The sequence below is a fragment of the Tachyglossus aculeatus genome, chromosome 17 (genome assembly GCF_015852505.1).
Source record: "Tachyglossus aculeatus isolate mTacAcu1 chromosome 17, mTacAcu1.pri, whole genome shotgun sequence".
Taxonomy (NCBI): Eukaryota; Metazoa; Chordata; class Mammalia; order Monotremata; family Tachyglossidae; genus Tachyglossus; species Tachyglossus aculeatus.
The window spans coordinates 59398098-59419839 of record NC_052082.1 but is presented as its reverse complement, the minus strand read 5'-3'; the positions used below and the strand labels follow the sequence as shown (position 1 = coordinate 59419839).

Genomic DNA, 21742 nt, shown 5'->3' with positions numbered 1-21742 from the left:
GAACTTATCAATTTTACCTCCCCAAGCCTTGTCCTTCCCCTAATTTCCCCATCACTGTAGACAGCACCACCACCCTCCGTCTCCCATGTCCACAACCTCAGCATGATCCTCGACTCATCTCTCTCCTGCAACGGAGGCGCCTGTGGACAGACTGGAAACAGATGGTGAACATCGCCCAGCCACTGCTGGATCCTCTAGGCCCTCTGACCCACTGATTTCCACGAGTAGCTTGGTCACCTGGCAGCCTGATCACCTGGCCAGGCCGGCACCGGCGATCCAAACCTCAGGAGCTCCGGGTGCCAGGCGGCTGGTGTCAAAGGGATCGGAATCTCAAGAGGGAGAAAGGAAGCCGGCAGCAGGCACGGTGAGAGACAGAGGTGCCAGTTCAGTGGGCGTCCAGGGCAGCTCACAGGTGGACAGAACCATAGGTCACATGCTAGCTCGATGAGCCACACGTGTGTCCGGGGCAATCTGGCCAGGTGGGTCACTGGGAGGCCCTGGCACCATGGGCACATGTTGGGGACAATGATGGGGGCAGCTGCATTCTTCCCTCTTCTCACTCCAAACTCCTACCACCCCAGCCTCCACACGGACACCTGGCCTGGGGCCTCCCATGCAGGCACCCAGTAGTACCAAGCACCTGGACAGGACACATATAATAATAATAATAATAATGGCATTTATTAAGCGCTTACTATGTGCAAAGCACTGTTCTAAGCGCTGGGGAGGTTACAGGGTGATAAGGTTGTCCCATGGGGGGCTCATAGTCTAGAAGGGGGAGACGGACAACAAATCCAAACATATAAACCAAATAAAATAGAATAAATCTGTACAGGTAAAATAGAGTAATAAATATGTACAAACATATACATTATACATATAATAGTAATAATAATGATGGCATTTATTAAGTGCTTACTATGTGCAAAGCACATGTGTTTCAATGGTAATAATAATAGCAATAATAATTTATAAAAACAGCAATAATAATTGTATTTAAGTGCTTACTATGTGCCAAACACGGAACTAAGCGCTGGTATAGATATACAATTGGATTAATTTATGTATTTATACTAATGTCTCATGCCCCCTCTAGACTGTAAGCTTGTTGTGAGCAGGGAAAGTGTCTGTTGTTATATTGTACTCTCCCAAGCTCTTATCACAGTGCTCTGCATAGAACAAGTGCTTAATAAATGCAATTGAATGAATGAATTAGACCCAACCCATGTTCCAAATGGGGCTCACAGTCTCGGGTGGCAGGTGGAGAGAATCATCATCATCATCATCATCATCATCATCAATCGTATTTATTGAGCGCTTACTGTGTGCAGAGCACTGTACTAAGAGCTTGGGAAGTACAAGTTGGCAACATATAGAGACAGTCCCTACCCAACAGTGGGCTCACAGTCTAAAAGGGGGAGACAGAGAACAAAACCAAACATACCAACAAAATAAAATAGGATAGATATGTACAAGTAAAGTAAATAAATAAACAGAGTAATAAATGAGCATCGAATCCGTTTAACTGATGGGGAAACAGAGGCACTGATGAATTAGGTGACTTGCCCAAGGTCACACAGCAGGTACATGGCAGAGCCAGGATTAAAACCCAGATCCTTTGAGTCCCAGGCCTGGGCTCTGGGCCACGCTGTGTCTAAAGGCCCCACTCGGCTGGACGGGGGTGGCTCTCTGGGCCCCCATTTCCTCCTCTGTAAAATGGGCGAGAAGTAGAGCGAGACTGTGTATGATCGCCTAACCTTGTAATGACCCCAGCGTTTAAGCTCAGAGAGAGCACTTTGTCACGGTCGTCATTATTATTAATTGGTCTAATCCAACATGCTGTTCTGGCTACTAGCTTCCTGGCAACTGGAGAGAAGCGCCGGGCCCTAGGCCCTGGTCATTTGCCCCTTGATGCCCGGAGGTCCGGCGGGCAAACAGGCCCTGGCCTGGGGAGGTGGGGACGGGATGCTCTCCCCAGCGTCCCCGCCCCCATCAGCTCCCGTAGGCCTTAATCGCTCCTGACGATTTGCCCGCCACCTTGCAGGCTCCTCTCCGGGAGGAGAGAAAGCTTCTGTGTGTTCTCGTGATGGCGGGGCTAATTGAGCGGAAAACTGATCTGTTGAAAAGGAATGAGAGGAAGAGACAGACTACTGGCTTCGCCCTGTTAAAAGTAATATAATGTGACGAACAGGATGACAAGGACAGGGTGGGAGAGGGTGGGACTGGGGGGTGGGGGCGGTCGATTCAGGGGGGTTTGGTAGGTTTTCTAACCCCCTGTGGGGGCAGTTTCCACTCTCGATCTCTGCCTGGTAGTGACCCCAGAGATTGGGCTGCAGAGAGCCTACATTCTCCCCTGCCCATTTCTCACCCAGTTCTCTCAGAAGGTCAGGGCCCTCCAAGGGGGAGGGGTGGAAGGGAGGTAGGGGAGGGAAGGGAGGAGATCCCCCCCCCCCCCCCCCCCCGCCAACCCCTGCCGGCCCTCACTGGCCGGGAGGGAAGGAAGAGGGTTCCACACTGTAATTTAACCTGACAAGAAGCATTAGCTTTGCTTGCACACTTTGTGAATTAAGTGATGATTTAATTAGTCTGAGAATCCCCGGTCAAATAATGTCCTAATTAGAAGAAGGTTGTGACAAAAGCACCAGTAGGTGGAGGGATTGACAGACTTGTGGTTCTTCCTCTGGAAGCCGGAAGGCCCAGCTCCTCATGACCCCCACCCGCACCCCCATTCCCATGCCTCTGTCTTCCTGGATACTTTAGCTCTTCTATAGATGTCATAATTCAGGTCTATCTGATCCCTTAGATAGGAAGCCCCTTGTGGGCTCCTTTTACTTCTCTTGTCCTCTCCCAAGCACCTAGCAAAATGCTCTGCACACAGAAGGTGACTGGTACAGCAGATGCCCACTACAGGGCTCTGCACACAGCAGGTGTCTGGCACACAGATGCCCAATACAGTACTCCGCGCACAGTAGATGCTTTTTCCGGGCTCCAACATGCTCAGTCCATGTGCAGTTTAAGTTCTACAACACTCTGGGATATCCAAGCAGGCTCTGGAGGGCCCCATACTTGTCCAGCCCCCATGAGAGAAGAATGTGCAGAAACTCAAACTCACAACAGGGTGTCCCGTGTTCCTAGTTTTCAGCAGACATCACTTCCTCAGCCTGTCAAAACAGGGGAAGGGTGGGCCGGGCTGGCCGCCCCGTGTGGCCAGCAGATGAGGCCAGACAGAGCCCCCCACCAGGAAGATAGTGAGTGACAGACAGGGCGGGCAATGGTTGGGGGGAGGCGTGACAGGGACAGAGCTCTGGAGAACACCTTCGTAGAAGCAGTGTGACCTAATGGACAGACCACTGGCTTAGGAGTAAGAGGACCTGGGTTCTAATCCTAGCTCCGCCACTCATCTGCTCTGTGACTGTGGGCAAGTCACTTCACTGGCCTCAGGTACCTCATCTGTAAAACGGCGATTAAGACTGTGAGCCCCATGTGGGACACGGACTGTGTCCAACCTGATTTACTTGTATCCATCCCAGCGTTTAGTACAGTGCCTGGCACATAGTAAGCACTTAACAAATACTACAATTATTCTTATCATTATTGCTATTATTGTTACTATCACTCTGTGCAGAGTGCTGTGAGCCAACAGTGTGCAGTGTGGAGTGCTGGGCACTGACTGTGTGCAGAGAGCAGTACAGAGGACTGAGGTGTCAGGCTGTGGGAGAGCTCTGCCTGATCCTGGCTCACTTGGCATAGCACATGCTATGACGGGTACATGCTGACTAGCCCAAGCAACAGCCTCGCCCATGTATGCTGGTACATGTATCAGCCCAGTAAGTGCAGGCACAGAGAAGTGAAGTGACTTGCCCACCTGGAAAATGGGGATTAAGACCATGATACATCTATGGGACAGGGATTGTGTCCTTCTTGATTATCTTGCCCTTACCCCAGCGCTTAGAACAGTGCCTGGCACATAGGGCTCAACAAATACCACAAAAACCCACCTGCTCTGTGTATGTGAGTGTGTGTAAGTGTGTGTGCACATGCAGAACCAAGAGCCATGGTGAAAATGACAAGAAGCACAGGGAGCGACTCGACTGGCAGCAGGAAGGAAGGAGCTCGGTCCCGGTGCGAGCCCCGAAGGAAAGGAGGGTAGGACGAGAGGAGTAGCCGGGGAAGCGGGGCCTTTCCCGGCACTGACCAAACCCCAAGCCTGCCTGTGTCCTCAGAGGTGGCCCTGCCACCAGGGAGAGAGAGCCCAAGAAGGCGGAGGGCAAGAGAAGGGAGAGGGAAGGGACTGACGGGGGCAGGAGGGAGTGGGAAGGGGAAGGGAATGGAGGGCCATTCCCTCAAATATTGCATTAGCATCAGTCTCTTCGTTGACCTGCTTGTCTCCAGCCTTTTTCCTCTCCAGTCTAGAAGTCCCTCTGCTGCCCAGATCTTTCTCCTAAAACATTATTCTGTGCCCATCTCCCCGCTCCTCGTAAACCTCCAAAGGTTGCCCATCCCTCTCCTCATCAAGGAGAAACTCCTCACCACCGGCACTCAGCATTCAGCCAGCACCCCCCTGGCGTAGACTCGCTCCTCTCCCACCGCACCTCAGTTCACGTTTGGCTCCTCTAATGCCCACCCTCTCGTGTCTCTGGCTGCCGACCCCTCTCCTAGGTCCCCTCTCCGGCCTGGAACTCCCTCCCCATTCACATCTGGCACAGCTCTTCCCACTTTCAAAACCCTCCAAGTCCTCCCCAAAATTAATTTTTCTCCTCTCCGGTGTCACCTTATGGGCAGCTTCTGCCCAGTACTCGCCTACTCACACCACAGGTGGCAGTTGTGCATATATATCAACAATCCTCCCACTTACACACTCCCTCACCACCCATCCATCTTCTATGTTCCTCTTCCCTTTTTTATGGCATTTGTTAAGTGCTTATTATGTGTCAAGCACTGTTCTAAGTGCTAGGGTAGATACGAGTCATATCAGGTTGGACACGGTCCCTGTCCTACATGGGGCTCACAGTCTAAGTAGAAGGGAATTAGGATTTAATCCCCATTTTACAGTTGAGGTAACTGAGGCCCAGAGAAGTTAAGTGACCTGCCCAAGGTCACACTGCAAGTAATTGGTGAAGCGAGGATTAGAACTCCGGTCTTTTTTACGCTATTTGTTAAGCGCTTACTATTTGCCAGATACTGTTCTAAGAGTTGGGGTAGATACAAGGTAATTGGATTCAGTCCCTGTCCCACATGGAGGGGGGGTCACAGTCTTAATCCCCATTTTACTGATGAGGTGAGACACAGAGGAAGTGAAGTGACTTGCCCAAGGTCACACAGTAGACGTGGCAGAGGCAGGATTAGAACCTAGGTCCTTCTGACTCCCAAGCTCATATTCTTTCCACTAGACTATGCCGCTGTTTCCTCCTTCCAGTAATTCATTTCAGCATCGCTCCCTGGCTAGACTGCTAGCTCCCTGAGGGCAGGGACCATGACTTCACCTCCGGAGGGCAGACCTCCACCGACCCGAGATTATTTTCGGCTCTGACTCCAGTTCCACCGCAACGGGAAAGGCAGAAATGGTGGCGGTCACGCTTGGCTGAGAAGCACAGCAGATGCCCCTCAAACTCAGTCCGTGGTCCAGATGGGGCAAGAACTGGTCCTTGGTGTAGTCATCATCATCAATCGTATTTATTGAGCGCTTACTATGTGCAGAGCACTGTACTAAGCACTTGGGAAGTACAAATTGGCAACATATAGAGACAGTCCCTACCCAACAGTGGGCTCACAGTCTAAAAGGGAGCGCTTGTTGGTGTAGAGGAGGGCCCTGACCCTGCTCCTGCCCCTCTGAACGTCGGGCCTGGGGGAGACTGAATCCAGGCTCAGGGAAGCCATCCCAAGACCACATGTAACACTGTCAACCTCTTCTAAAGCATCTTGAAAGAGCAGAGTCTTCACTAATGATATTTTAATGAGGAAATACATCCGCTAATTACTGTAATCTTCTAACTGGTCTACACCCAAGCAGGGCACACATTTCCCGAATCACATCTTATCCCTGTCTCCCTGCACACCTGCCTCCTGTGACTTTGGGCAGACCAAATTAAGGGCACGAGAAGTGGGGGAGGAAGGGAGGGAGAAAGCAAGGGGAAGTGAAGGAAAGGGGTGAAGGAAGGAGAGGAAAGTGGGGAAAGAGAGGGGAAATCTTGCCAAGGATATATTCACCTAATTCCCCAACCCCATTTCAGCCATGCAAAAGTCTGGGTCGATTCCTACTCCAACGTATGTGACACAGGGCCTGTCTGATCTAGTTATCTTGTTTCCATCCTAGAGTTTGGTATAGTACTGGGCACAAAGTGAACACTTAACGAATACCACAGTAAGTATTACTACGATATTCCATCAACTAGCAAGAAGGCTATTCTCGGGGGTCACGAGAAACAGCCCCGGGAGTTGCTGGAAACTGCCCTAGGGGTTGGTGGGAACAAAGCACATGAGAACTCAGCCTTGGAGGGGCAGAGCACAGGAAACCCTGCCCCAAGACAGGATCAATCAATCAATCGTATTTATTGAGCGCTTACTGTGTGCAGAGCACTGTACTAAGCGCTTGGGAAGTACAAGTTGGCAACATATAGAGACGGTCCCAACCCAACAGTGGACTCACAGTCTAGAAGATGATAGGATGAGGTCGGCTTAACCGAGCCGCAGGTAGGGGTTCCTGTGCCAGGAAGGGGACAACTATTCTCCATCCCTGACTCTCCTCCAGTGACCCAGCACAGACCACTCCACACCCCTGACTCTCCCCTCTCCACCCCTGACTCTCCCGCAGTGACCCAGCCAGACCATCTCTCACCCCTGACTCTCCCCAAATGACCCAGTACAGACCATTTACCATCCTGGACTCCCGACAGTGACCCAGCATGGACCATCCCATTGACTTTGGTGTTTTCCCTTCAGCTGCAAGGACGAGAATTAATCCACCCTGCCAGGTTTATCGCTTTTCCTCCTTGGAGAAACATGAAGGATTATAGCTGACCCCCAGCACATCAGCTGCTTCACACCCCATTAGCATATGCGGGAACAGCCGGTTGTGGACACAATTCATCTCAGTGCTGGCTGCCGCTGGCTCGGCTTGGCGGGGATCCTACCACCCGCTTCCCTGGAGAGAGGAAACCCGTCCTCCCTTCATGCCACAGGTCCCTGCCGGACTGCCCTCCATGCCGGGTCTGGGAGGACTGGATCTTCCACGCATCTGCTACGGCGCTCACCCACAGGAAGCATCCAGTACTGAGCCCTGCACATGACACAGGCTGTCTACTATTCATTCATTCATTCAATCGCATTTATTGAGCACTTACTGTGTGCAGAGCACTGTACTAAGCGCTTGGGAAGTACAAGTTGGCAACATATCGAGACGGTCCCTACCCAACAGCCGGCTCACAGTCTAGAATTCACAGTCTACTACATTGCTTTGCACACGGCAAGCATCTACTATAGCACTCTGCCCACATTAAGCATTCAATACAGCACCCCGCACACAGTAAGCATCCAGTGCAATGCTCTGCATCCAGTAAGCATCCAGTATGAGCTCCGCCCACACTAAGGGCTCAACTCCTGCCACTCTGGATTGACGGATAGCTGCTCTAGAGGAGAAGAGCTTCCACACTGAAGACAGCCCCACCCCTCCAGTGCTCAAGTGGTCAACCTCTGGGCTCCAGCTCCCCTCCACTCCAGCTCAGCTCCAGTGCCCGCAGACCAGCTCTAGCACGTCCCCGCTCAGCTCCCGTGCTCTCAACCCAACTCCAGCACCCCCAGCCCAGCTCCATCCCCCATGACCCCACTCTTGGGCTCCGGGAACCCTGCTATGGCTCTCAGAGCTCATCTCCATGGCCTGGTTCTGGAGCCCATGGCCCCATTATCGGACTCCAGCACCCCATCCTGGCTCCCAGGGCCCAGACCGCCCCCCCCTACAAACCCCAGCCCAGCTCTAGTACCCGTGGGCCAACTCCAGAGCCTGTGGATAGCTCTTGGGCTCAGGGAGGTGGTGTGTCCAAGTCCAACATGGGGCAGAGAACCCTCCCTGCCTGGTGCGGGCATCCTGGGAAGGCTTCCAGAGCCTGATGGGCGAACCCGACACGCTACGTCAGACTGATCAATTCTCATTTATTAATGAGTGACCATCAGGATGTTTCAGGGCCAGCCGGGAGCCACGTAGGCACAACAAGAACGAAGCTGTGGAACTAATGCAATTTGCTGGGAGAAGCTGGCAGCCCCCGACAGAGCCAAGGCATGACACAGCCTCCGGGCTCTTGGACGAGGGGGAGCCGGGCCCGCGGGCCAGAGCCAGGGATGCGGGAAGCACAGAAAGAGTGCCCACGTCTGTGCCTCTGGTTGTTGACACCGAGGGGACACGGATAGGGATTGGGGCAGCCGCCTCTGGGCGCAGGAACTGGGGGTGTGGGCAGAAGGCACTGAAGCTTCACAGCCAGTCAAATCGACCCAACTATCAAAGATGTTTACTGAGTGCCTTCCAAGGGCTGGGCACTGTGCTAAGTGCTGGACACTGTACAGAGTGTCAGGCACCGTACTGGTCACTGGGCAGAATACTGAGCCCTTGGTGCTGTGCTGAGCGCCGGACACCATACCGATCGCTGGGCACCAGGCTGAGAACCAGGAAATGTACTGCTTACTGGGCACCGTACTAAAGTTTGGGCACCACACTGAGCCCAGGGAACCATGCTGAGCACCAGGCCCCATACTGAGAGATGTTCTGAGCACTGGAAACCACGCTGAGGGCTGGGAACTGTGCTGAGAGTCAACCATCATACTGAGAACCGGGCACCGAAACTTGTATTGGGAACTGTACTGATATCCAGGCACTGTGCTGATCACGGGGCACCATACTGAGTGCTGGGAGCTTCACTCTCCAACAGATTCAGAACACGTTTTGGAGTGAGCTCAGAAGGATGGATTCGGGTTCAGGAATGTCTGGGGGAGGGGACACTCAGCCCTGCCACAGCGTGGGCCCAGGGGCTGGGAGGGGGCTGGGGAGTGGGGTGTCTGGCCGATACAGGCCCCCGCCTCACCCCAGAAACAGCTGCTCCCCCGGGCTGCCCGGAGAAACGCCGCGGCATCTGGCTACCCCAAGCCAAGGAAGAAATGCAGTGCTCTGCCCTGCCTAGCCCCTTAATGTCTCTCTGACAGGAAAAAGGGAAGAAAAGGTGAAAAACACCAAAAAAAAAAAAACTTGTTTATAATAAAGACTACATTCTGCGGCAATTTCCCAGATTCCTGGGGTTAGAAATCTCGATTGCCAATGGATAAGTGAGCCTTAAAATCACATCCCCACTGACAAAAATTCATTTCTTATAACCGTCTCCATTTACGGGAACGCGGAATCTTTCCCACCGGGCAGGGACCAAATGAAAATGTTATTTCTCTGCTCATGAACTCATACCTTTCTGTCTGCTTTTCACTGCTGGCAATTTCATTCTCTTCCAAATTTGACTAAAGCCCATGGCCTGGGGGAAATAATGTCTATATAATAATCTCCTGAAACTCTAATTCTGAGTCATGTTTTTTTCGTCGTCGCCGTGCAGTTTATGAAAATTGCACCGAGCTATGAAATGTAAGTGATGTGATGGGTCTGCCCGGGGAACACGCCGCAAATACTAATGAACGGGAGGCCCCCGCCTGGACGGGGAAGCCACGCCGAGGGGAGGTCTTGCCTGCTGGGGGTCCCCGCTGGGCTGTGATGCTTGAACCGGGACGGGGAGGAGGGGACGTCTGTCCGAACCTCACCTGCTGTGTCCCCTTCGATCCCGTGGGGAGAGGAGAGGGGGAGAGAGGACAGTCCTCGGTGTTGCCCTGTAGTCCCACCAGCATCCCACTGCACTCGGGAGGGTGACCTAGACTGGAAACTCACTGAGGGTGGGGACCAGGCCTACTAACTCCGCTGCACTTCCCACACGCTCAGTACAGTGGTCTGCACCTCCAGTCAGTGCCTAATCCATCGCTACCGATGCCGGTAATCTGATGGGTCCGCGGGATTCGGAGATGCGGCGTGGCCTAGTGGATAGAGCCCGGGCCTGGGAGCCAGAAGGACCTGAGTTCTGATCCTGGCTCTGCTACCTGTCTGCGGGCCGACTTTGGGCACTTCTCTGGATCTCAGTTCCCTCATCTGTAAAATGGGGATTAAGACTGTGAGCCCCATGTGGAACAGGGACTGTGTCCACCCCAATTTGCTTGTATCTACTCCAGCACTTAGTACAGTGCCTGGTACATAGTAAGCACTTAGCAAATACCACAGTTGTTATTATCATTTTTATTACTGTCATCCAGACTGGGGAATAACACTTATTTCTAACAAGCATGTTGCCTGCCGGCCCACAAAACCAGGTCTGGGCTGGTGGATGGGACCTGGCTGACGGCGGAGAGGACGGGCAGAGGAAGGGCAGCAATGTCTCCCTTGGGCAGGGAGTCTGGTTTTGACCAGCTTGTAAAGCCCCAAGCCGCATCCCCAGGGGGTATGAGAGGCAGACGGACAACAGGGAGGCACTTCCACCAACAGGCACGGAGAGGGAGCAACCCCTGCCGGGGGAGAAGGAAGGGGCAGAGTTTTCATGCGGGTTGTCCCCACCCTCCTAGATCCATGGCCAAATCCCACTACGGCCTCGACTCTACCTCCAGCTTCCAGGCTTTGGCCCAAGACCCGGGGCCCCCCTGGCATCGCTCCAGCTTGGAGACCCTGTGGGCTTCTCCATTCAACTGACAATCGATGCTATTTTCTGGTACCCAGCCCCACACACAATGGTGCATATCCACCCCGACACACAACCAGGCTCATCCACACACATACACAGAACCACACACGCTCCCCACTTCTACACACAACCAGACACATCCACACACACAAACACAGACCCTTCCCCCCTCCCACACACACAATCATGCACAGCCGCACACACACAGAACCACACTCCATCCCCCATTCACCCACAAAACCATGCACACCCACACAATCATACACCCTTCCCTCACAAAACTATACATATGCTGTGAGAAGCAGCGTGGCCTAGTGGACTCCTAGTGGGCCTAGGAGTCCGAAGGATTAGGGTTCTGATTCTGGCTCTGCTGCTGGTCTGCTGTGTAACCTTGGGCAAGTCACTTCATTTCTCTGTACCTCAGTTACCTCATCTGTAAAATGGGGATTAAGACGGTGAGCCCCATGTGGGACACAAACTGTGTCTAACCTGATTACTTTGTATCTACCCCACCGCTTAGAATAGTGCCTGACATAGATTAAACACTTAACAGTTACTACTAAACAAAATACACATGGCCTAGTGATTGAGCATGGGCTTGGGAATCAGAAGGACTTGGGTTCTAATCCCACCTTTCAATTGTATTTATTGAGCACTTACTGTGTGCAAAGCACTGTACTAAAAGTTTGAAAACAGGAAAATTTAAAAAAATTCTTGAATTATCTTGAAAAAAAGAAAATTTTCTTGAAAACAAGAAAATTTAAAAAACAAGCACACTTGTCTTCTGTGTGACTTTTTGGACAAGTCACTTAACTTCTCTGTGCCTCAGTTTCCTCACCTGTAAAATGAGGATTAAACCTGTGAGCCCCATGTGGGTCACAGACTGTGTCCAACCTGAATAGCTAATATCTATTGTAGTGCTTAGTATGGTGCTTGGCACATAGTAAGTGCTAAATAGACTTTAAAAAAAAATACATACCCATATACACCCATACGCCGAAGACACCGGGACACCCAACTGAGCAGGGGGGCTTCAGGCCTCCTTCCCCTCAACCTGCCTCCCACCCAGCATTGCTTGTGGTGCCTCGGGGAGTTGGGAGTAGATAATAATAATAATAATACTGATGGTATTTGTTAAGCGCTTACTATGTGCAAAGCACTGTTCTAAGCGCTGGGGGGATACGAGGTGATCAGGTTGTCCCACGTGGGGCTCACTGTCTTAATCCCCATTTTACAGATGAGGGAACTGAGGCACAGAGAAGTGAAGTGACTTCACTTCACGGGTAGATGGTCCGCTACAGTATGATCTGGGGACTCGCTTCATCAGGAACCGCGGCCAGCGCTGGCCATAGGGGCAGACGGATGGATGGACAGGGAAGAGCGGCTGCGGGAGAGAAGGGCGCGAGCGGATCCCAGTTCTCACCGCCTGCACTGGGTGGTGGGTGTGGGGGGAGATGGGAAGACAGCGAGGGGACAGGGGAGAGCAGGGGGTGAGGCTCCTTTGTCGACAAATTTTCTCCTGCCATCAGGCCACAGACCAGGGGTGCCCCAGATTTATTTATTTTATTACGGTATTTGTTAAGTGCTTACTATGTGCAAAGCACTGTTCTAAGCACTGGGGAATATACACGGTAATCAGGTTGTCCCTCGTGGGGCTCACAGTCTCAATCCCCATTTTACAGAAGAAGTAACTAGTTAAGTGACTTGCCCAAGGTCACACAGCTGACAAGTGACAACCAGGATTAGAACCCACGACCTCTGACTCCCAAGCCCATATTCTTTCCACTAAACCACGCTGCTTCCCCACGGCCCCTCCTCCTGGGAGAGCAAATGGGGATGGGGGAGAGGGGCCGTTGTGGCCCTGAGACTCACTGACTGGCCGCTGCCCTGGCCTGCTCAACTGCCCCTGCCCAGCCCCACTCCTGCCCGGGACTGCTGACCAGTCCCTGCCCTGCACCACTGACCGGCCACTGCCCTGGCCCACTGAGTGGCCCCTGCCCTGCCCCTGCTCTGCTGACCGGCCCCTGCCTTGCTCCACTGCTGCCCCAGCCTGCTGACTGACCCCTGTCCTGCCCCACTGCCAGGCCACTGCCCTAGCCCACTGATCGGCTGATGCCCTGATCCACTGCCCGGCAGCCGTCCCGGCCCGCTACAGTAATGGACAAACCGAGCTAGATCTGGAACCTCCGCTGCCCCCACCCCCGCTGGACCAACGCCTGCCTGGGCAGCAGCCCCCCTCCCCACCTCCTGATCTAGACCCCATCTCTGGCCCCACCCCAGCCTGCGGAGGAGCCGCAGGCAAGTCACTGCCCTTCTCGGACTCTGAGAAGGGGTACGGTCGAGTGGGAGCAGCTGGGCCAGACTGCCGGGCGCCCCAGAGGTACTGTTACCCAGGACTCATCATGTCCGACCACGGACAGAGTAGGTGCCTGGTGCAGCCCACCCCGGCATACTGTTCTCCCGTGATTCCGGCGCCCACCCCGCAACATATGCACAAGAGATGCACTTCTCCTCAAGTGCATATACAAAATACTATCTTGTCACTCGCGTGAGAGCGATGGGGAGACTGGGGTTTGGGGAGGAAAAGACAGCAGGCCCGCCCAGCCAACCTCTCCCTCCTCTGAGCAGCGGTGGGTGGGAGGGAAGGCGGTCGGGTGGACAGGTGAACCTCTGAGGGGGACAGAGTATGGATCCACAGCCCTGGAAGGTCCATCCAGCGGCGGGGCAGATAGGTCGGGTGGCCTGGCCCGACCTAGTCCACCCCACTGCCGGCGGGCCAGGATGGTGGCAGACGGAGCTGCCGCCTCTGGTCCCAGAGCTGGGAGCCAACGGCCCCGCCCGTCCTCGCGGGTCCCCAAAGCTGGCAGTCCATATTAGCCGCTCTCCTGAGGGGGCTTCCTTCCCCTGCACCCCTTCCTCCAGCCTCCTCCTCCCTGCCTCTGCCAGGAGGGCCGGGCCAGGGACAGACTCAGCGGCTCCTAGGATGACTGGAGTCAGCAGGGCCCCGGGAGGGTGAAACCAAAGTGGCGAGAAGGGTCCTGGACTGGACCCCTCCCTAAGGAGCTGACGGACCCTCTCTGGGTGGATGCAGGCAGGCCCGGGTCCGGGGATGCTCCCGAGACTGGACAGGATGGGCCTCCAGGGAGGGGGTGAGTCCACTGCCCCCGGGAACCTCATGCCCCCCTCCTCCACAAGGCTGGGCCACAGGGGTAGGGGTAGGGCTGGGGTCGCGGTCCACTTACAAAGTAGCCAGTCCCCAGGCTGGAAGGTGCCGGGCTCTGCAACGAAGAACAAAGACAATGAGGAGTTAGAGCCATGTGCCGCCCATACCGGGCCTCTCCGGCCACCCCCGGCCTGCCCCCAGATTCCCGGTGCCCCCAGGTCATGTGTCGCTGCAGCGCACATGCGAGGCTTAGTTCTCAGTGGCATCTCCCTGTGGCGCCAGGGTGCTAACGTGCTATTTACCCAACTCCGGGCTTCCACAGCGGACATAATTGCCAATTTATTTGACAGGCAGCTGGGTAATGAACTAATGACACCTCCCCCACATGGAGCAGAGTAGAGCAGAGTGGAGCGGAGCAAGCCGCTCGCCCACCTGGCCGGCATCCAGACCCTGGGGTGGGGAGAAGTGGGGAGGGGTGGTGGCCACAGGGCCGGTGTCTTGCGGGAGGGGGGCGGGTGCAGAATCTCTTGGCGGGGGGGTCCATGGAGCCGGAGGAGTGCAGGGGTTCTGTGGGGTCAGCTGGTTACAGGGGATCCACATGGCCAGCGAGCTGCAGAAGGGTCCAGAGAATCCATGGGATGCAAGGGGTCCACTGGGCCAGCAGGGTTAAGGAATGGGGGTCTGTGAGTCTGCAAGGGGGTCCATGGGGCCAGTGGGGTGCAAGGGATCCACGGAGCTGGTGGGGTGCAGGGGGTCAACGGGGCCACCGGGATAAGGCCGACTGTGTGCAGGATGATCTGCAGAGTCCGCAGGGTGCGGTGGGATCCAGGGGGCTGGCAGTTTTCAGGGGTGCTTAGGGGGTCTGGGGACTCCATGGGACCAGCAGGGCACAGGGTTCGGGGGGCGGTCTGTGGAGTCCACAGAGGTGGAGGAGAGAAGTGGGGCCTAGCCTTGGCGATGGGGGTGCACCGTGCCACCTCAGTGATGATTCCGACCTCCGACCTGCTGCTCCCCACAATGCCCTGCCTCCCTCCCGAAACCAGACAGGACTAAACATCACTAGCTACCTGGGACACAGGGTATGGGGGCAGTGGGGTAGGCACAGAGGGGCCCGGGGACAGTGGAGCATGGGGACAGAGGAGCACGGAGGCAGGGGACAAGGGGGTAGTGGGGCACGGGGCAGTGGGAAATGGGGACAGTGGGGAACAGGGAAGGAGGAGCACTGAGGCAGAGGGGCACAGGGCAGAGAGTGGTGGGGGTAGTGGTGCACGGGAAAAGCAGAGCACAGGGGCAGCAGGGCATAGGAGCCGTGGAGCACAGGTGCACAAGCACATGAGCAGCGGAGCACGAGCACAGGAGAAGCAACGAGGGCATCAGTCCCACATCCCACATTCATTCATTCATTCATTCATTCAATTCAATCGTATTTATTGAGCACTTACTGTGTGCACAGCACTGTACTAAGCACCTGGGAAGTACAAGTTGGCAATCTGATTCCCCCCAGGCCCAGCACCAGAGCAGAGGGAGGGCTGGGGGAAGCAGGGAGGGTTGGGGATCTCATCCCCATTTCATAGAAGAGGAGACTGAGACCCAGAGAAGGTAGGCATCCTGCTCAAGTTCACTCAGCTCCTGAGTCCAGCTTCTACAGGCCCACGGTCCCACCCACACTCCCTGTCCCAGGCTAGCTGTCAGTCACGGCCGGGCCCGGAACACAAGTGGGAGGCAAACTCTGGAAAGTGACCTCTAGCACAGATGGGGGTGGGAGCAGGAGCTGGGGCTGGACTTAGCTTGTTCCCTCCTACCTTCTCCATCTGATCTACTTCATCCTCCAACCCACCTGGCACACGGCGATCCTCCAACACCAACCTACTCACTGTCCCCCAATCTCGTCTCTCTCACCGCCGACCTCTCATCCACCTCCTGCCTTGAGCCTGGAACTCTCTCCCCCTTCATATCCGACAGACCACCACTCTCCCCAGCTTCAAAGCCCTCCTAAAATCACATCTCCAAGAGGTCTTCCCAGACTAAAGCCCTCTGGACAGCTTATGTTCTTGGATTTACAGCTCTCAACCACTTAATTCTTGTTCTACCCTGAGCTAAACAGAACTAATATCCACATCCTTACACTCTGCATTTCCCCTATCGGTATTTTAGTACCTATCTCTCCCTGCAGACGGTAAGCTCCTTCAGGGAAGGAATTGTGTCTACCGACTCTACTGCTCTGCATTCTGCCAAATGCTCAATACAGTACTCTGCATATAGTAAATACTACTATATGATTACTACTTTATAAATGCTACTATATAATTAGGTACTGTTTCCTAGTGGATAGAGTACGGGCCTGGGAATCAGGGGACCTGATTAGCGTCTATCTGCCCCAGTGCTTAGGACGGTGCTTGACACATGGTAAGCATTTACCAAACACTATCATTATTGTTATTATTATTATTATTAGCGTGGCTCAGTAGAAAGAGCATGGGCTTTGGAGTCAGAGGTCATGGGTTCAAATCCCAGCTCCACCACTTGTCAGCTGTCTGACTTTGGGCAAGTCACTTAACTTCTCTGTGCCTCAGTTACCTCATCTGTAAAATGGGGATTAAGACTGTGAGCCCCACGTGGGATGACCTGATCACCTTGTAACCTCCCCAGCACTTAGAACAGTGCTTTGCACATAGTAAGCACTTAATAAATGCCATTATTATTATTATTATTACTGATTGACTGGGCTGGGGGCTGAAAGCAGAAGCTGGGGGCAAGGGTGGGTTTAGGAGGCTGCTGAGGAGAGGGCAAAAACACCATCTCCTTTTGTAGGTCTGAGGGAAGAAAGTGGGAGGAAGGGGTAGTAAGACAAGATGAAGAAAGAGGAAAGGAAGGTGGGAGGAAGTGGAAGGGAGCGGAGAAGGGAAGGAGAAGAAAGTGAAATGGGGAGGAGGGGGAAAGGAGAGGAAGGAGGGAAAAGGAAAGGAAGAAAGGAAGAGGGGTGGGGAAAAGGAGGAGGGGGAAGGAAAGGGAGGAGGAAAGAGAGAAGTGGGAGAATGGAAGAGGGGGAAGAGAGGGGTGGGAGAAAGGAAGGGGGGAAGGAAAGGAGGAGGAAAGAGGGGGGTGGGAGAATGGAAGAGGGGGAGGAGGGGGTGGGAGAATGGAAGAGGGGGTAGAGAGGGTTGGGAGGAAGGATGAGGGGAAAGGAAAGGGAGGAGGAAAGAGAGGGGTGGGTGAATGGAAGAGGGGGAAGAGAGGTGGGAGAATGGAGGAGGGGAAAGAGAGGGGTGGGAGAATGAAGGAGGGGGAAGAGAGGGGTGGGAGAAAGGAGGAGCAAAGGAAGAAGAGAAGAGAGGGGAGGGAGGAAGGGAAGGAAAGGGAGGAAGGAGGAGAGGAGTGGGATAAAGGAGAAAGGAGGAGGCAGGTGGAAGGAGGAGGAAAGAAAGTTAGGAGGGAAGAGAGGGGTGAGAGAAAGGAGAAGGGATATGGGAAGAGGGAAAGGGAAGGGAAGAGGGAGGAGGGGAAGAAAGGGAGGAGGGAGGGATCAAAGGGGGCGGGAGGTGAGAGGAGCGTGGAGGCGGGAGGGAACAGTGGGTATCATTTCAATTTCTGATGTCAACATCAAATTCCTTATTTAATTTCATGCCCGGCGAAGCGGCGCCCGGCCGGCCGGCCACACGCACAATCATTTCACTTCATTTGTTCCGCCGCGTTTTCCCGGCGATTGGCTTCCCGGCCACCTGACAGCTTGCATTAGGGCACCCGGCTCCGGGGGCGCGGGCGCGGGCACGGGCACGGGCAGGCGGCACACCCCCAGCCCCCTCCCCGACAAAGCAGCCCGGTCTGGAGCGGGGAGGCCCCAGGACGGAGACAGAAGGAAGAAAGGACGGGAAGGAGGAGGAGGGAGGAGGAGGAAGAAAGGACAGAAGGGAAGGGGAAGGAGGGAGAAGGAAGAAAGGAGGGGAGGGAGGTGGAGGGAGAAGGAAGATGGGGGAGGAGGAGGAAAGGAAAAGGAGGGAGGGAGGGAGGAGGAGGAAAGGGTAGGTGGAGAAGAAAGGGAGGGGATAAAGGAGGAGGGAAAACAGGGAAGAGGAGGGAGGAGGAAGTAGGGGAGGTATCCTATAACACAGTCAGCCTCAGGAACTGCAGGTACAATGAGAGGCCTGAGATGTCCATTCCACACACATACACACACACAGGTACCCACGTGCATGTACGCATACACACGTATGCGTATGTACACAAGCACATGCTCTCTCTCCCCACCCTGTCACTCAGCCGTCACCTGGAGATTCATGCAACTCCTTGATAGTGACATTTTAGTTCCCAAGTCTCCTCTGCAACAGGAGATTTGGAAACGGACGAGGTCAGGAGCTCCCGTGCCCGGGCCTAAGTGCTACAGGAGGTGCTCTCAGGCCCGGACCCAACCCGTTTATATAGTGCTCCCACACCCAACCCACAAGCTCCAAGTATGGTGTTCCCATGCCCAGTCCCGGGGCTTCACGTGGCGCTCCCATGACTGCCCGGCTCCAAGTGCTTTGTACAACGCTCCAGTATCTGGCCCCAATGGGTTCCAACCCCAGTTCCGTGACTGATCTTGGGCAAGTCACTTAACTTCTCAATGCCTCAGTTACCTCATCTCTAAAATGGGGATTAAGACTGTGAGCCCCATTTGGGACATGGACTGTGTCCCAGCTGATTAACTTGTATCTACCCCAGCATTTAGAACAGTGCTCGGCACACTGTAAGCAAATGACAAGTACCATAATAATAATAATATATTAATATAAAATTATTATAATTAATAGTAGTTATTACTATTAAGTGCTTCATACAGTGCTTCCATGCCCGGCTCCAAGATTTTGTACTCCCAGCCTAGCCCCGAGACTTTTTATGATATTCCTGTGCCCAGGCCCACGTACTTCACACGGCAAACCCTTGCCTGGCACCAACTGCTTTGTACAGTGCTCCCTTACCCGGCCCTATATGCTTTGCACAGTATCCCTGTGCCTGGCTCCAAGAACTTATTAGTGTGCTCTCATGTGTGCCCAATTCTTTGTACAGTGCCCCTGTGCTCCCATGCCTGGCTCCATCACTTCAAATAGTGCTCCCATACAGTACCGGCTGGTCCCCAGTACCCACTAGTGATTAATGGATAGATGGAGAGATGGGTAAAGGGACAGGTGGGTGGATGGAAGAATAGACAGATAAGTGGATGGGCGGATGGACAGGTGGAGGGATGGTCGGGTGGGTGGGTCTAGTCAGCCTTCTCAGGTCTTCAGCCCCAATTCCCAGAGACACTGAGACCTAGCACATGACCAAACTGAAGCTATGCACCCGATGCCTCTGGACACTAAAAGAACCTTGGTTTTGGGGCACCTGCCACCCCGCGAGGGCAGCCTGGGCATAGCTGGAGCCCCCCCGGGGGGTCTTCCCCCACTCCCACTCTTGTACTTCGCAAGCGCTTAGTACAGTGCTCTGCACACAGTAAGCGCTCAATAAATACGACTGAATGAATGAATCCCAGCCCCCGAGGCCAGTAGGCATGGCTGCCCCCTGAGGGATTGGCCCACCCCCAAACTCACATCCTCATCATCGTCATCACCGCCGAGTCCTTCACGGGAGCTGCTGCTAGGACTGAAGCCCCTGGAGTCCCCGCTGTCTCCACCACTGTCGCTGTCACCCCGGCCGCGGCCGGACACCATGCCTGGCTGGACCTGGCGAAAGAAGAGTGGGAGGTGAAGTGGCGACAGTGCTCCTCGTCCACCCCAGGACTACCCTGCCGGACCCATGTGGAGAGGCTGCCGGACGGCCGGTTTCTGGCCCAAACCAAGCGCCCACAGATGGTGGAACAAGTGGGGGTTGGACATCAGGAGACCTGGCTTCTAGCCCCAGCTCTACCCTGGCCTACTAAGTGATCGTGGATGAGCTGCTGAACCCTTCTGGGCCCCAGTTTCCTCCTCTGCAAAACAGGGAGGATCACATCCACCTCACCCAAAGTCCCAGGGATGTTGGGAGAACACATGAGGGGCAGTGACTGACCGACTGATTGACTGACTGACTAACTGATGATAGACTGAATGATCGACCGATTGACAACTGTCTGATAGATTTTCTGACAGATGACTGATGATGGGCAGATGACTGATACCACCACTGACAGGTGACTGGCAGAGGACTGACACCATGACTGACTGACAGGTGGCTGACAGGTGACTGATGACGGACTGGCGGAGGACTCACACCATGGTTAACAGAAGACTGACACCATGACTGATGGAGGAGTAACAGATGACTGATTGATGACTGGGTAACAAGTGATTGACAGGTGACTGACTGATGACTGGGTGACAGATGACTGAAAGGAAAGCACTTTGGGAAATGAAGTCTGGCACAAAGCCAGGGTAGACAATGTGTGTTTGTCACTCCTTTTAGATCGAAAGCTCAAGGGCAAGACCGCACCTCCAACTTTTAGTGTATGCTCTCTAGCACCTAGAACAGTACCATCATACACTGCAGAAACCGAAAATGGTGCTCTACACATATTAGGTGCTCAGTACAGTCCTCTGCACACAGTAGGTGCCCAGTAATTAGGACTGTCTGGCATATTGAAGCAGCATGGCTTAGTGAAAGGAGCACGGGCCCGGGAGTCGGAAGACCTTGGTTCTAATCTCGACTCTGCCACTTGCTTGCTACGTGATCTTGAGTAAGTCACTTAACTTCTCTGGGCCTCAGTTTCCTCAACTATAAAAATGGGGATTTGATACCGGTTCTCCCTCCTACTTAGATCGGGTTTGTGTCAGACTCAATTAACTTGTATCCATCACAATGCTCAGAACAGTGCTTCGCGGAGAGTAAGTGCTTAACAGATACCATTAAAACAAAAAATCAGTGGCCTGTGATACTGTAGGGAGAAGCAGCGTGGCTCAGCGGAAAGGGCACGGGCTTTGGAGTCAGAGGTCATGGGTTCAAATTCCGGCTCCGACAACTGTCAGCTGTGTGACTTTGGGCAAGTCACTTCATCATCATCATCAATCGTATTTATTGAGCGCTTACTATGTGCAGAGCACTGTACTAAGCGCTTGGGAAGTACAAATTGGCAACACATAGAGACAGTCCCTACTCAACAGTGGGCTCACAGTCTAAAAGTCACTTAACTTCTCTGTGCCTCAGTTACTTCATCTGTAAAATGGGGATTAAGATTGTGAGCCCCACGTGGGACAACCTGATCACCTTGTATTCCCCCAGCACTTAGAACAGTGCTTTGCACATAGTAAGTGCTTACCAAATACCATCATTATTATTATTATTACTACTGCCAGTCCAGATGGCCACAGTCTTGAAAGAAGCCCACTTAAAGCCTCACCCTCCTCCAGAGGCTACAGGGAAGTGATCGACTCCAGTCCTAGTGGCCCACAGTGATGACTGAGTAGCAGCAAGGCCTAGTGGACAGAGCACAGGTCTTGGAGTAGGGAGATCTGGGTTTGAACCCCAGCTCTGCCACTTGCCTGCTGTTTGACCTTGTGTAAGTCACTTAACTTCTCTGTGCCTCAGTTTCCTCACCTGTGAAATGAGAATTCAATACCTGTTCTCTCTCCTACTGAGACTGAGAGCCCCAAGTGGGAAAGGAACTGTGTCTGACCTGATCATCATCAATCGTATTTACTGAGCGCTTACTATGTGCAGAGCACTGTACTAAGCGCTTGGGAAGTACAAATTGGCAACACATAGAGACAGTCCCTACCCAACAGTGGGCTCACAGTCTAAAAGGGGGAGACAGAGAACAAAACCAAACATACTAACAAAATCACCTGATGATCTCGTACCTTTTCCCAGCACTTGGTACAGTGCTTGA

The 21742-nt window shown here is 53.8% G+C and overlaps 1 protein-coding gene across 1 annotated transcript in view; it reads right to left on the bottom strand.

Moving 5' to 3' along the window:
- The window catches only part of AUTS2 (activator of transcription and developmental regulator AUTS2), a 171753-nt gene that overhangs the window by 91760 nt on the left and 58251 nt on the right, over window positions 1-21742 (bottom strand). Inside the window, exons 3-4 of the mRNA XM_038758859.1 lie at window positions 19473-19604; window positions 13988-14023 (exon numbers count right to left, since the gene is read on the bottom strand). Of these exons, the coding sequence (XP_038614787.1) occupies window positions 13988-14023; window positions 19473-19604 (168 nt within the window). The remainder of the gene's footprint in view (window positions 1-13987; window positions 14024-19472; window positions 19605-21742) is intronic.